The 14,983-nt window shown below is 39.4% G+C and overlaps 2 protein-coding genes across 3 annotated transcripts; one reads left to right on the forward strand and one right to left on the reverse strand.

The window, feature by feature from the left end:
- Positions 1-1,856: 1,856 nt before the first annotated feature.
- LOC124882653 (dnaJ homolog subfamily B member 9-like) lies at positions 1,857-6,968 on the reverse strand. Its single transcript, XM_047389094.1, has 3 exons — positions 6,828-6,968; positions 6,306-6,540; positions 1,857-3,152 (listed from the first exon to the last, which is right to left on the reverse strand). Exons 2-3 carry the CDS (start codon positions 6,520-6,522, stop codon positions 2,671-2,673), a joined length of 699 nt encoding a protein of 232 aa, XP_047245050.1. The 5' UTR covers positions 6,523-6,540; positions 6,828-6,968; the 3' UTR covers positions 1,857-2,670.
- A 125-nt stretch (positions 6,969-7,093) lies between these two features.
- On the forward strand, positions 7,094-9,922 carry LOC124882652 (THAP domain-containing protein 5-like). Of its 2 annotated transcripts, none has more exons than XM_047389093.1 (3): positions 7,094-7,231; positions 8,835-9,021; positions 9,179-9,922. In XM_047389093.1, exons 1-3 carry the CDS (start codon positions 7,224-7,226, stop codon positions 9,845-9,847), a joined length of 864 nt encoding a protein of 287 aa, XP_047245049.1. In that variant the 5' UTR covers positions 7,094-7,223; the 3' UTR covers positions 9,848-9,922. The 2 variants fall into 2 exon arrangements, with proteins under 2 accessions (XP_047245049.1, XP_047245048.1); XM_047389092.1 differs by lacking the exon at positions 7,094-7,231 and adding an exon at positions 7,706-7,911.
- Positions 9,923-14,983: the final 5,061 nt, after the last annotated feature.

Consider the following 14,983-nt stretch of genomic DNA (forward strand, 5'->3'; position numbering starts at 1 on the left):
GTAGGCTGATGTATGACAAACATAGTAGGGTAATGGTTGCTTTTGATGTACCATGCTTGATGATAAATGTTGGTTTCCTGATTCAGAGTACATGAACGGTTAATCAAGAATGAATAGAAGGGAGGATGATTTAGCAGAATGTGAAAAGGTTGAGACTCTGTTGCTTTACAGTCCAGTCTGCGTATGCGATATATGAAACCTGATTTAAGATATCTCTTATGTTTGCATGGAGGTATGTATCTCAGATGAGTAGCTTAAAGATCAGAATGTGACCAAATGTGTATTTCTTATTGCTTAAAGTTTTCAAAACCTTTATAGACATTTGTTCTTTGTCCAGGTATGATCTAAATCCTCTGTGCTGCTAGTATTTACATTTTTATTGATGCTATATTTTTTTTTAATGGATTTTATATTTTGGGTCACATATTCAACCTAAAGTTTGGTTTGTAGGTAGACAAACTATTGCAGAAGAAACTATTTAAATTTGATTTTCATTTTTGATTTGATGGTATTTTACAGTTTTCAAGCAGTGTGGTATGATTTTCAAGCACTAGTTTGCAGATCTAGGATGACTCAGCAATTATTTATAAAAATGTAAAATCAACACGAGAAGCAACCTTATCTATTTAACTTAAGCTGAGCAGCATCTAGGTGTGGCACAGCCTGGATGACCAAGCAGTTTTCACAGGCCTTTTGTATGCTTCGTTTTATATAACCAAATATTTAGGTTAAAACTCGTGAGCAATCAGCTGTACTGGTTTCAGGCAAAATGTTCTTCCTGTTGGTCATGTGCAGTTCTTTTAGATAATTTTATTCTTTATGGTTTGTGGAATTTAAAGCAAAACAATATGAGTACAGTGAAGCTTAGAAGTTGAATTTTACTTACGTTTCTGTGGACTGCAATGAAAAACATAACACATTAGTCATATAATGGGAAGTTTGGGGTTTATGTGCAATGTTAGAAACTTGCTTAAGAAAAATAGGAGGCTTTTTTTATTTGATGTTCCCTAATTAGTCATGTCTAAATATATTTGAGCTTTCATGTCATACTTTGGTTTAATCTGACCAAATTAGAAAGAAATTGGAACAATCTGCCATACTACTTCTATTAAAAAATAAAAAATAAACATCCCAGAGGAACATTTATGTAACAATCTGTATTTCATGTCTTTTTTAATTTGCAGATTTTCTTTTTTTTTTTTTTTCAGGCACCACCTGCCATTTTTAGAAGGTTTCAGATGTAGGTACACTATATTATTTTACAAAACATAAACTTTGATGAAATCCTGTTCTTAATCTATAAGGTCCAACTTGTTGATGGATCCCATATTGCCAGCAATAACTTTAACTATTCTGTAAACATCTTCCAGAAGGTTTAGGAGTGTGTTCACAGATGAGAAAACCAGAATTGCAGCCTCCGCTCTAATTCATCCCAAAGGTGTTCAAGAAGGTTGAGGTCAGGACTCCGTGGAGGTCTGTCAAGTTTCTCCACACCAGACTTTCTACACCGGCAGCCGTGGAAGTGATTGGAACACCAGAATTCTCTGATTTGGTGGCGTGACCCAATACTTTTGGTAATGCAGTGTATGTTAAGGTTTAAGAAAGCGTGCCCTCTAGTGGAGCTTTCTGGAGCAACAGTTCCCTTAACAAAGGGGTAATGCTTTTTGAAAAGTGAAAAAAAAAAAAAAAACAACTTGTACCAACACCATAAAAACTCCCTATTAACTGAATCTTCTTTTTTTCCCATTGCTAAACGTTGCATATATTTCTGTCAAATAGCTTTAAAGGTGATTTTCTATGTAAACCATACAATGAGTTATTTGGTTAGAAGGAAAAAAAAACACAAACATTTGATCTCATGTTTCAATCTCTTTTATACTATTTTGCAGCCAACACTCTGCAAACACATACACTACATGCATACAAAGTGCAGACGTTGGACAATGACATTTGCAGAGCACTGTCTTTGAATCATAGGCAACACGAAGAGCAAAGGTGCTAAATATTGCACATTTTTATCAGTCTGGGAAACTTAACCTGTTAGGCCATCCAGCTTGACAGAGAAATGAGACAACAATACAGTAAGTTACCTGTGGCGTTTCCCAGTATTTATCATGGGACTGATGTTAATTTCCTACCCTGACTGAATGATGGGATTGCATCTCTGCAGGAAGAAACATAAAATGAGGTATCAGTTAATGACGGCGAGCCTGCAAACATTTTCCTGGAAGTTCTATGAAGTGGCATCGATGGTCATTTGTCATAGTTCCAAAGTTGGAAAGCGCCTTCGCATGACCTGATTGGCTCCTGAAATAAAGATTGTTTCCAGGAACTCTTATCGCCTTTCTCAATAGAAAAAAAGCTTGCACACTATCACTTAAACTTAGGCCATACCTGAGTGTCAGACTGTACAGTCACAATAAACTGAAGCAAACAATGAACAAGGAAAGCTGAATAAAGGAGAGGTATTTGACTTTGTCCCATGCTATAATCAACAATGTGGATGAGTTATTGCTTCAGAACAGCCACTAACATGACCAGCTTGGATTTTTGCTAATAAGGAAAGATGCAAAGAATTATAAAAGCCACACCAAGTGATAAATTAGCATTCAACTTCAACACAACTATAACTTGTGCAGCCTCCCAGCATTATTTAGCTTTCTGCCCGTCTCAGGAGCAGTCGGTGAAGGTGGTCACCATGTTCCCCCTCCGCTGAGTCACCGTCCTGCAGTGCTGCTTCGTTGAGCCTTGGAATCTATTCTCAGTCCTGGAAGTGTGCGTGTTGAAGGAGAACATTTTCTCCAGATCCTCAAACATGTCGTCAAACAGTCCTCCGCCGAAGCCCCCCTGCTGAAACCCTCTCCTCTGCCTGTTCATCGACTCCTTATGAGCCTGGAAGTGGCTGTCAAAGTGTCTCTTCTGGTGCGCCTGATTATGAGAGTGGAAGTGGTGTTGGTGGCGCTGTTGTTGACCCAAAGGGTCAAAGTCTTTGAAGATGTCGTCGAAGTTGAAGTTGAAGGACTGGTAGTGCTGCCTGAAATTGTAGTCACCGCCACCTCCTTCACCTCCTCTGTAAGCCTCTTCTGATGAGGTAGAGTGGCCAAACTGGTCATACTCTTGCCGTCTCTTATTGTCTGATAATGTCTCATAAGCTGAAAGAGGTAAACAGATTTCAAGTAAGCATCGATAGTTTAACATCATACACAGAACAGCAATAGGGTTTCTATGAGGATCAAGCTGCTATTGTCAGATGAGGCCTAAATTAAAATGAAATATTGCACCTGCATCCTCAGCACACCATCACATGGTGAAACATAGCGGTGGCAGCATCAAGCTGTGGGGATGCCTTCCTTTCAGGGCGGGAAAGCTAGTCGGAGTTGACGGGAAACTAGATGGAGCTAAGTAAAGGGCATTTATCTACAGGTCCTTCTCAAAATATTAGCATATTGTGATAAAGTTCATTATTTTCTATAATGTAATGATGAAAATTTAACATTCATATATTTTAGATTCATTGCACACTAACTGAAATATTTCAGGTCTTTTATTGTCTTAATACGGATGATTTTGGCATACAGCTCATGAAAACCCAAAATTCCTATCTCACAAAATTAGCATATTTCATCCGACCAATAAAAGAAAAGTGTTTTTAATACAAAAAACGTCAACCTTCAAATAATCATGTACAGTTATGCACTCAATACTTGGTCGGGAATCCTTTTGCAGAAATGACTGCTTCAATGCGGCGTGGCATGGAGGCAATCAGCCTGTGGCACTGCTGAGGTCTTATGGAGGCCCAGGATGCTTCGATAGCGGCCTTTAGCTCATCCAGAGTGTTGGGTCTTGAGTCTCTCAACGTTCTCTTCACAATATCCCACAGATTCTCTATGGGGTTCAGGTCAGGAGAGTTGGCAGGCCAATTGAGCACAGTGATACCATGGTCAGTAAACCATTTACCAGTGGTTTTGGCACTGTGAGCAGGTGCCAGGTCGTGCTGAAAAATGAAATCTTCATCTCCATAAAGCTTTTCAGCAGATGGAAGCATGAAGTGCTCCAAAATCTCCTGATAGCTAGCTGCATTGACCCTGCCCTTGATAAAACACAGTGGACCAACACCAACAGCTGACACAGCACCCCAGACCATCACTGACTGTGGGTACTTGACACTGGACCTCTGGCATTTTGGCATTTCCTTCTCCCCAGTCTTCCTCCAGACTCTGGCACCTTGATTTCCGAATGACATGCAGAATTTGCTTTCATCCGAAAAAAGTACTTTGGACCACTGAGCAACAGTCCAGTGCTGCTTCTCTGTAGCCCAGGACTGGGGAATGTGGCACCTGTAGCCCATTTCCTGCACACGCCTGTGCACGGTGGCTCTGGATGTTTCTACTCCAGACTCAGTCCACTGCTTCCGCAGGTCCCCCAAGGTCTGGAATCGGCCCTTCTCCACAATCTTCCTCAGGGTCCGGTCGCCTCTTTTCGTTGTGCAGCGTTTTCTGCCACACTTTTTCCTTCCCACAGACTTCCTACTGAGGTGCCTTGATACAGCACTCTGGGAACAGCCTATTCGTTCAGAAATTTCTTTCTGTGTCTTACCCTCTTGCTTGAGGGTGTCAATAGTGGCCTTCTGGACAGCAGTCAGGTCGGCAGTCTTACCCATGATTGGGGTTTTGAGTGATGAACCAGGCTGGGAGTTTTAAAGGCCTCAGGAATCTTTTGCAGGTGTTTAGAGTTAACTCGTTGATTCAGATGATTAGGTTCATAGCTCGTTTAGAGACCCTTTTAATGATATGCTAATTTTGTGAGATAGGAATTTTGGGTTTTCATGAGCTGTATGCCAAAATCATCCGTATTAAGACAATAAAAGACCTGAAATATTTCAGTTAGTGTGCAATGAATCTAAAATATATGAATGTTAAATTTTCATCATGACATTATGGAAAATAATGAACTTTATCACAATATGCTAATTTTTTGAGAAGGACCTGTATGTATCCTTCTACCACTTCTGAGTTGAGAACGACTTTATCTCGGTCTATCACATAAAACCCAAAATAAAAACATTGAACTTTGTGGTTGTAACGTGACAAAACTAACTTCTAACAGCATGTCCGCTTTTACAAGGCACTATAGAGTCCAACTAAAGCCCTGAGAAGATTTTGAATTCCATAAAATAACTTAAAAATTGAGTTCTTGAAGATGTCTTGTTGGAGCAACATGAGAAGAATTAAAAAGAAAACCACTTATTTTCTTGATGCTCAAATAATTTCCTCCTGTATTAAGGTAATAATGTGTAAATACGGACATTTAAATGAAAGTTTATTCTTCTTGACTGGCGCTCCTCTAAATGATCGCTGAATTGTGTCCGAGCCAAGATCACAGGGTTTCCACACATTTCCTCTTTGAAAATACCAGAACTTTCCACATAGAGGTTTAAAAAAATTGTTCTGACACTTTGTGTCTCCGTGACAGCATTCAAAACTTCCTCAATACCACATATTCATCTTGTAAACTACATCCCCAGTTAATCAAACTAGTAAAATAACTACCTCTACTTCAGAACTGCACTGATTTGTGACCAAGATTTTTTTTTGTAAATAAACAACAGCAAATTAATTGTATTTAAAGAAGTTTCAGGTTGATTAGGTTTGTTTTGTTTTCTATGAAATGGCAACTATGCCTAAGTTTATATACAGGCTTATATGAAAAATACAAGCAAATTCCATACTTGTCAGCTCTGTTTAGGAATCTAGATATACACCTAGTCTTTCATGAACTGCACGTCTTCTTCAGATGCATAATGTATGACTCAGCATCGTCAAAGGGATGATAAATACCATAATGCATAACAAATGCAAAACAATTATCATCAAATAAGATAGAACGGGAATATTTGGCTGACTCTGGCAGGATTTCATTTGGGTAAATTGTAGCCGATAGTATTTTAAACATTTACTCCATAAATATAGTTTCTTTTTGAAAAGTAATAATAATAATAATAATAATCACATTCAATTCGGTCTAAATTTAGGTGAATGTTTCTACTCCAAACATATATATATATATATTTTTTTATATATACACAAAATCTAAATAAAATAAAATAAAAACCACCACTGAGGAGTGACAATAAATTTAAATTACTTCTAAAGAAACTTGCCAAGCTGGATGTGACCACTTATATCGATTTAGAAAACAAGAGAAAGATACTTTTTAAGCACCTGACAAACACTTCATGTGTGGTAAACAAAGCAGTTCCTTGACATCCCAGAAACTAAAAAAACCACAAAAAAAGATGAACCTACCCTCTGCTATTTCTCTGAACTTCGCCTCTGCGTCTGCGCCCTTGTTTCTGTCGGGGTGATACTTCAGAGCCAGCTTGTGGAAAGCCTTCTTGATCTGGCGCTCCGTGGCATCTCTGGGCACCCCCAGAATCTCATAGTAGTCTCTCTTAGCCAGGATGAACTCTGAGATGAGCAGAATGTGGACTGCGAGCAGCAGCATCGACTGAGCTGTGGCCATACTGACGGTTTTCACACCCTTTGGGTTTAAAGGCAGGACATGTTAACGCTTTCACTTAGTGACACATTTCTATAATGTAGAATAAAAGCAACAACGCGTCTCTTAATGTGTTTTTTTTCCCGATGGCTAGAGGCGTTAAGCTGATGAGGGGAACTCTCTGGAACAGACTAGAAACTTCCAATCAGTTTATCACACTGATAAACCTTAATAATACGTTTTGTTTTTTTTTTCCTTCTATTTTGTGTCACAAATAAACCTCTTCTACTATAAAAAACAGTTACTTTTCCAGAAGGCCGAAGATTTACCTGCTGAAGAAGTGACGAACAGCCTCGGGGATACCTCTGTCAGCCGCCAGCAGCTCCAGCTGATGCGAAACGAAACCCAGCAGCTGTAGACGACTGCATTCCTGAGCCGCAACAACACGACTCGCATTCCTATTGGTCCGTTTCCAAACACACTGACTCTGAAGGCCGTGATTGGTGGGAATTGTGCGCACGTGGAGGATTGAGGAGAGTGTGTCAAGTCTTTCGCTTCCGTCTTCTGGTTCTATATCTATTTTTAGATTTTAGATTAAGCATACACTTTTATTAAGCAGAATAGATGTTTTAATATTATGTATCTTAAATTTGTAATACTCCTAATGGTTTTGACATAAATGTGGTGACCGTGAAGGAAACTGACGTTTTACAGTCTTTTTTTTAATGATCAGGTAAGTATTTTGCGTAAAATAAATAAAGGGAGGAACCAAGAAAGCTTCAAATAGGCCTTTTTTGTCTGTTGTTATGTTCTGTTACGTTTGCTTCATTTTCTGAGTCTGTATTTTATCCCGTTAAATGTTTAAATCTGTTAAGTAACCTTTCGCTGGGTGCGGTCCTTTTGTCAACCGGCGAGGCAGGCAATAGGTGTGCAGGGTAGTTGTGGTTTGCTTAGCATTTTAAACGGGGCATCTATCGGGGCATACCCGTTGAGATCCCCCGGCATAGGCGCCTGATTCAACAAAGTTTAGGCTGTTATTCATTTAATCTGTAAAAAAAAAAAAAAAAAAAACCGACCGGATCTCTCCTTGATTTTTTCCCTCTGTTTAAGGAGAAAACGTCCCCGCCCCACTCATCATTTCTACCCAGGTCATCCCCGGCTGGATGTTAAGGATTCAACCCAATGGTTCGGGGGGGGGGGGGGGGGATAAACGTCACCTCCGCTTTTTAGACCGTAAACCGGAAGTGGACATTTGAAGATTTTTCGCGTTAAAAACAGTCCATAAACGTGTCCTGTCAAGGTTTCTTAATGCGGTTTCATAGACGAGATGCCACGATACTGCGCAGTAAAGCTTTGCCGCAACCGTGGCGGGGCTTCATCTAAACAAGACAACAAGAGAATCAGCTTCTACCCGTAGGTTTTCTATTTGCACAGACAAACGCGTCGTTTTTTTTTTTCAGCTGTTGTAATTCGGTTTTTACCATCAGCGGTTATTATTTTTCTTAGTCACAATACAAAGATTGGTGTCATGTTTGTGCAGGATTGAAATAAACCTTTGGTCATAACGGAGCTGTTGATAATAATAATCTGTAAAACTATTTGCCAGGCGTTTCTGCATAATCAATCATACCTCCTAAAGATATAATAGATCACATTTATATAACATTCTATGCTCAGTTATTCTATTGTTTTTTTTTTGTTTTTTTTTTTGTAACGTGTTACAAAATCATTATAAACTATCTTTGTAAAACAATAAAAGCTTCTGGTGACATTACATGAGGCATAAAGCAACTACTTAGAATTCAGGTACATGAGTACAAAGAGGCTGATGAAGAATTTTAGCCTTTTAAGCCGAGTTGATATAAAACCTTAAGATTTTTTCATTGGCCTTCAGTAAAATGACTTTCAGGCCCAACCATGTTTTCTGTGGATCCACTGCATCTCCTATGGCATTAAATTGGTCACCTGACTTCTAATGACCCCATTCCTACCACTTACCCCACCATGCAGGCACCTGCACTAAACCCTTTACCACCCCACCATCTTTCCAGATGAGACAAAGACTCCCACTGTACTAATAAACTGTCTAACTTTGTAAAGTGTCTACAAGTGGAAAGGATGCACAGATTCCTGTCAGACGAACAAATTCAAACAGGAATATAAACATATTTGTGCGAGTTAAAGTTCAGAGGAAGATATTTCTCATCAGCGACATCCAACTTTGAAGTCCCCAGCTGAACAACATCATTCAGTTTCAGTCGAGTTTACAATAATTTACAATAATTGACAATTTTACATTCAGGTGATTAAATGTCTTTTGTCCTCTGTCTGCACAGTTTTCCCTTGCAGGACAAGCCTAGGCTCCAACAATGGATAAACAACATGAGGCGGGGGGAGTGGACCCCAAGTCGGCATCAGTATCTCTGCAGCGAGCATTTCACAGAGGACTGCTTTGATATTCGCTGGGGTATCCGATACCTGAAGAATACGGCCATTCCCACCCTTTTCCCCTCTGTTGAGAATGTATGTAGCAACTTCCATAAAATAATTAAAGGGAAATTGTTGTCTTTTCAGTTACGGATGTTTAAAAATGTTGCTATAATTTTATTTTTTTTCATAAACCCACAGTTGATATGTTTGTGGTGGCCTACTTTAATTGCAGTATTGTCTTTCATCCAAGGATTGTGAAAACAAAGTCACCTTTCAAACAAGTCCAAAGGCCACAACCCCTTCAGAGACTTCAGAGGACTTCGAGTGTGTTCCCAGTCAGGTGCCTCTCATTTTGAGAAAAACTGACCCTCCAACGCAGCAGCAACACAAACATGACAATATTGTTACAGCACAGTCAGCCATGCTGCTCAATGTCCCTTTATTCCCAGAGTTTGGGATCACTTGTCAGTCAAGTCTCCCTGAGACGCGCACTGCTGCATGTGAGATAACGGGTGACAGTGGAGGTGGCACTCATTCAAGCAACGAGGAGCATGTGGATCACACTTCCTTCCGAGCAGACCAGGGCCAGACCTTTCGCTTTGTCCCTGTGGAATTGATCAAGGTCAAATTTCCAGGGAGTTTTGCGGAGGAGAGCAGATCCAGTGACGAAGAGCTCATTTTGGTTCATGAGCACTCGTACTGCCGACCGGACACTGACAAAGATGAGTTGTGGAGTAAGATCTTGAGTCTGCATGCAAAGATCTTGGAACTGGACCGCAGAGAGGATAGCACTGTGGCAAAAATCCACACTTTGGAGAATGAGATCGCGTTACTGAAGAGGGCTGGGGCTGTTTTTAAAGAGAAGCAGAAAGTTTTAGAAGATTATACAGGTCCTTCTCAAAATATTAGCATATTGTGATAAAGTTCATTATTTTCCATAATGTAATGATGAAAATTTAACATTCATATATTTTAGATTCATTGCACACTAACTGAAATATTTCAGGTCTTTTATTGTCTTAATACGGATGATTGTGGCATACAGCTCATGAAAACCCAAAATTCCTATCTCACAAAATTAGCATATCATTAAAAGGGTCTCTAAACGAGCTATGAACCTAATCATCTGAATCAACAAGTTAACTCTAAACACCTGCGAAAGATTCCTGAGGCCTTTAAAACTCCCAGCCTGGTTCATCACTCAAAACCCCAATCATGGGTAAGACTGCCGACCTGACTGCTATCCAGAAGGCCACTATTGACACCCTCAAGCAAGAGGGTAAGACACAGAAAGAAATTTCTGAACGAATAGGCTGTTCCCAGAGTGCTGTATCAAGGCACCTCAGTGGGAAGTCTGTGGGAAGGAAAAAGTGTTGCAGAAAACGCTGCACAACGAGAAGAGGTGACCGGACCCTGAGGAAGATTGTGGAGAAGGGCCGATTCCAGACCTTGGGGGACCTGCGGAAGCAGTGGACTGAGTCTGGAGTAGAAACATCCAGAGCCACCGTGCACAGGCGTGTGCAGGAAATGGGCTGCAGGTGCCGCATTCCCCAGACCTGGGCTACAGAGAAGCAGCACTGAACTGTTGCTCAGTGGTCCAAAGTACTTTTTTCGGATGAAAGCAAATTCTGCATGTCATTCGGAAATCAAGGTGCCAGAGTCTGGAGGAAGACTGGGGAGAAGGAAATGCCAAAATGCCAGAAGTCCAGTGTCAAGTACCCACAGTCAGTGATGGTCTGGGGTGCTGTGTCAGCTGCTGGTGTTGGTCCACTGTGTTTTATCAAGGGCAGGGTCAATGCAGCTAGCTATCAGGAGATTTTGGAGCACTTCATGCTTCCATCTGCTGAAAAGCTTTATGGAGATGAAGATTTCATTTTTCAGCACGACCTGGCACCTGCTCACAGTGCCAAAACCACTGGTAAATGGTTTACTGACCATGGTATCTCTGTGCTCAATTGGCCTGCCAACTCTCCTGACCTGAACCCCATAGAGAATCTGTAGGATATTGTGAAGAGAACGTTGAGAGACTCAAGACCAAACACTCTGGATGAGCTAAAGGCCGCTATCGAAGCATCCTGGGCCTCCATAAGACCTCAGCAGTGCCACAGGCTGATTGCCTCCATGCCACGCCGCATTGAAGCAGTCATTTCTGCCAAAGGATTCCCGACCAAGTATTGAGTGCATAACTGTACATGATTGTTTGAAGGTTGACGTTTTTTGTATTAAAAACACTTTTCTTTTATTGGTCGGATGAAAGATGCTAATTTTGTGAGATAGGAATGTTGGGTTTTCATGAGCTGTATGCCAAAATCATCCGTATTAAGACAATAAAAGACCTGAAATATTTCAGTTAGTGTGCAATGAATCTAAAATAAATGAATGTTAAATTTTCATCATGACATTATGGAAAATAATGAACTTTATCACAATATGCTAATATTTTGAGAAGGACCTGTATATCATATGTTTTACTCTGATCTTTAGAAATTGGCTTTTTTGTTACAAATCTCAGTCAAATATTTGTCTTTTGCGATACTACTTCTGTAACCTGTTTGTGTAGATGCAGGTTTGTTAGTGTCCACATGGGGGCCCTGTGTTCATTTTCAGTGCTTTACAGCTGTCAATGTATATTTATTTATAATGTGAACCATAATGTGATGATGAGATTAAGCTTTGTGAAGCACTGATGCTTTCCATCTAATTCGTCCACTCATGAGCCGCAGCTTTATGAGGGTTCATTTGCTTTACTGTGCCATCAAGAGGACAATACATTTGAGTATTGTATTGCACCGACGACGCCAAAACAAATTCCTTGTATGTCCAAAAACGTACTTGGCAATAAAGCTTTTCAGATTCTGACAAATCTAAAACAAGCAGAGTGATTATATTGCCATAACTTTGGTGTGTGAAGCTGTAAAGTGAATGAATAAATGAATGATGTTTGTGATGTCAATACAGAAATTTTGAATGGTCTTAATCTGTCTTTATAACACAATGGCTGGATCAAAAGGGAAAGTGGAAATAAATGGGGAAGGGAAGATGAATGTGATGTAAATGTGCTTGTGTTGCTTTGTAACCTTGCATATGGTAATAGCTGGGAAAAAACATTTTCTGTCTGTTCCAAAACTCGCTTCTTTCTTGTTGGTTCCATTGCAAAAAAGACACTCAAAGAGATGTGAAGGAAACACGCAATACAATCCCATGAAAACAAAATGTGACGGGGGAATCAGCAGTGTTTTGCTGTCCATTATATTTTTCTATTCACGGGCAAACCGGTGATCCAGTTCCTGGATCAGTCGTGTGATATGTAAGGCTGGCCGACGAGGCTTCAAATGTCACCACATGCATCATCAGCACGAGTCAAAATATGTGCTTAGAAAAAATTATACTGGATTGCTCGACACAGAAGGACACATCACTGATAGTAACAGCATAGTTCATTTTTTTATCTGAATGGTCCTAAATATTTTACAGCATGACAACAATCTACATAATGATGTCAGAGTTATTCCAAGTTATCCTTACTAGAACACTGAAGGGGCCCATAGAGACCACTTTTCTTCATCAGGGATTGGTGCATCTCAGAATGTTATTGAAAAGTTTATTTTCAGCCAATTAAATGTGTTTTGCTTCATTATCATCTACATGGTGTGGTTATCCGTTTTTCAGGCTTTAATTTCAGTATGGAGACATTTTTGTTAACTTTATTCCTTTCTCGTAATATATTAAAGATTTCTTAAATGAGTTAGGCCAAACATATTACACTTCCACCTGGTGACATCATGTGTCCTGTTTGTTCATCTGCCATGTTCGGTGTTGAATTTAACATTTTAGGAGTAACTATCTTGAAAACCATAAGTACATGCACTAGTAGGTGTTTGATGGACAGAGGTTACGCAGGTGACGGAGCAGATCTGGGATCTTTAGACTGTAAACTTGTTTGTAAAATAACAGAGATGTTCCTTTCCTTGCTTACAGTTTTAGGTTTTTGAATGGTACTAGTACTTAATGTATTGTAAGGTCTTACCACTTTTAAAAACCTTCAGTGTAAACCTAAGTGAAATTCTTGTCTTCAAAAGACAAAAGTTCAAGTGATTTGGAAGCTTTGAGTTTTGAAAAGTATGGAATTTTGACATTAAAAAGGCACCAGAATCCCACTTTTTCTTGCACACTTTTCCTTCCACTAAACTTTCTATCAATATAATTGGAGACAGCACTATATGAATGGTGATTAACCTTTGCTGACACCCTGCTTGTGTGTGGTTGTACGATGGACAACTCAAGTCCTTCCCATGATTGTGGAGGTCATAACATAAAATTTCTGTTCATAAAAAACAGTTTTTACTGGTCTTGAGAAATACAGAAACTTTCTTTGTAACTTCCTTTTTGGTTAGCTTTTACTTATAATTATCAAAAAGGAACAGAAATAAGCAACTAAGGTGTATCATTTTGTGTAGTGAATCTATATATAAGCTTAATTTTTGAATGACATAACAGCAATTATTTAACCTTTTGGTGACACTCTAATTTCTTGAGATGCATCTATATAGGTACAAATGAAAACATGTCTGCACAAAGCTCAATTTGTGCAATTATTTCTATTTTGTAACTCCCTTGCTGCAGTGGTATCCTATTATTTTTGTTTTATGGTTGTTGTTTTAATTCAGCTGCTGTGACAGCTTTGTAAAAAAATTTAATAAAGTATTCTGCTGGAATTTCTGCAAGACTATTTACATCCTTAGCATGTTTTTCCCAAGCTCTAAGACCCAGGTGTTGTAAATGTGGTATAATTACTCTTAGATGTCACATTGCATCCCTCCAATCAGCAGTCAATAGTCCCCCTCAAGCATCCGCCTAACACTTTGGAAATTTGAATAATTGATGCCCACAAAGCATGACAAGGCTATAAGAAGATAGCAAGGCATTTCCAGGAAGTTGCTTCTGCCCATTTGCAATTTGATTAGGTAAAGACGGCTAACAGGATTGGCTGAGGTCTTGAAACCTCCAAAAACTTTGAAAGAAGAAATTGCTCACAGGATTAAAGCTCATCAAAATGTCAGATTGAATATACTGACCCCGTTCTACTGTGAAGCCTCGTCGACTCTAATGACATCTTTCAGGAAGAATCATAACAGAATATTTTCTGCATCCTTCACATAACATTGTGCTTCAAACATTTGCAAATTAATTTTAAAAAGGGGCTAATGCCGAATCCTAAGCTTAATGTACAGCTAAACAAAACAAAGGGTGAATACTTCTCTACAAAGGACCCCTCATCAGCTGTTGCAGAAGTATTTCTGCTCTTGACTGTCACTGCTACGCTTTCATTTTCTGGCTTTTCGAAATAAATTGTCGCTGTAATCCTTCTAAACCATGCATCTTCTCCCATTAAGTCTGTAGTGATGGTTTTAAACAATGCAATTACATGAACACAAATCTACAGTAGGATTTATGTCCCACTTCTCCACCCTCAGGCTTTGAGTTAGTCACCATTGTATTTTGGTTGCATGAGATAGCTAATCTTATTTGAAGCAGAAATAAAACAAAGTGCCACAGGCTGTTTGGTTACACTGAGAGCATTTTTATCTTTTTTACCTGACATGAAAATCAGCATGCGTTTCGTAACAAGGGTTTCTCTTCTCTGTGCTGACTTCATGGAGTTTCCACTGCAAAACTGCTAATTTATATTGTGACATCATCACGATCTGTGCTGATGTGCTGTAGATGGGCTTCAGCAAAATGGCACACTTGGATGGGTTTGTGAGGTGCAAGTAAAAATGGCACAAGGTTGTGCTTGTGCTAGACAAACAATGACACTAGGCTTTGCTGGAATAGTAAGGAAAAAAATGAGTTATTCTCCATATTACTAAAAACTTGTAAGCCTGCTGAGGTGATCAGTTGCAGTAAAAGAAGTCGCCAATTTTTGACATTAGGTGAATATAGCACTGATTATAGTCATGGGTCTTAAAAAGCAATCAAGATAAAAGGGTTAAAAACAAATGTTCTCAAGAGATTCCAAAGATAAATCACTGACAGTGCAGGTATGTGTAATAAA

The sequence above is a fragment of the Girardinichthys multiradiatus genome, chromosome 17, assembly GCF_021462225.1.
Source record: "Girardinichthys multiradiatus isolate DD_20200921_A chromosome 17, DD_fGirMul_XY1, whole genome shotgun sequence".
Lineage (NCBI taxonomy): Eukaryota > Metazoa > Chordata > Actinopteri > Cyprinodontiformes > Goodeidae > Girardinichthys > Girardinichthys multiradiatus.

What these genes read in the sequence shown, in the direction of transcription:
- LOC124882652 (XM_047389092.1), top strand. Translation starts at nt 7,826, where the DNA reads ATGCCACGATACTGCGCAGTAAAGCTTTGCCGCAACCGTGGCGGGGCT. An exon ending in AAGAGAATCAGCTTCTACCC is followed by an intron (nt 7,912 to 8,834) that starts GTAGGTTTTCTA and finishes CTGTCTGCACAG; the next exon opens with TTTTCCCTTGCAGGACAAGC. An exon ending in TTTTCCCCTCTGTTGAGAAT is followed by an intron (nt 9,022 to 9,178) that starts GTATGTAGCAAC and finishes CTTTCATCCAAG; the next exon opens with GATTGTGAAAACAAAGTCAC.
- LOC124882653 (XM_047389094.1), bottom strand. Translation starts at nt 6,522, where the DNA reads ATGGCCACAGCTCAGTCGATGCTGCTGCTCGCAGTCCACATTCTGCTC. An exon ending in GTTCAGAGAAATAGCAGAGG is followed by an intron (nt 3,153 to 6,305) that starts GTAGGTTCATCT and finishes TACCTCTTTCAG; the next exon opens with CTTATGAGACATTATCAGAC.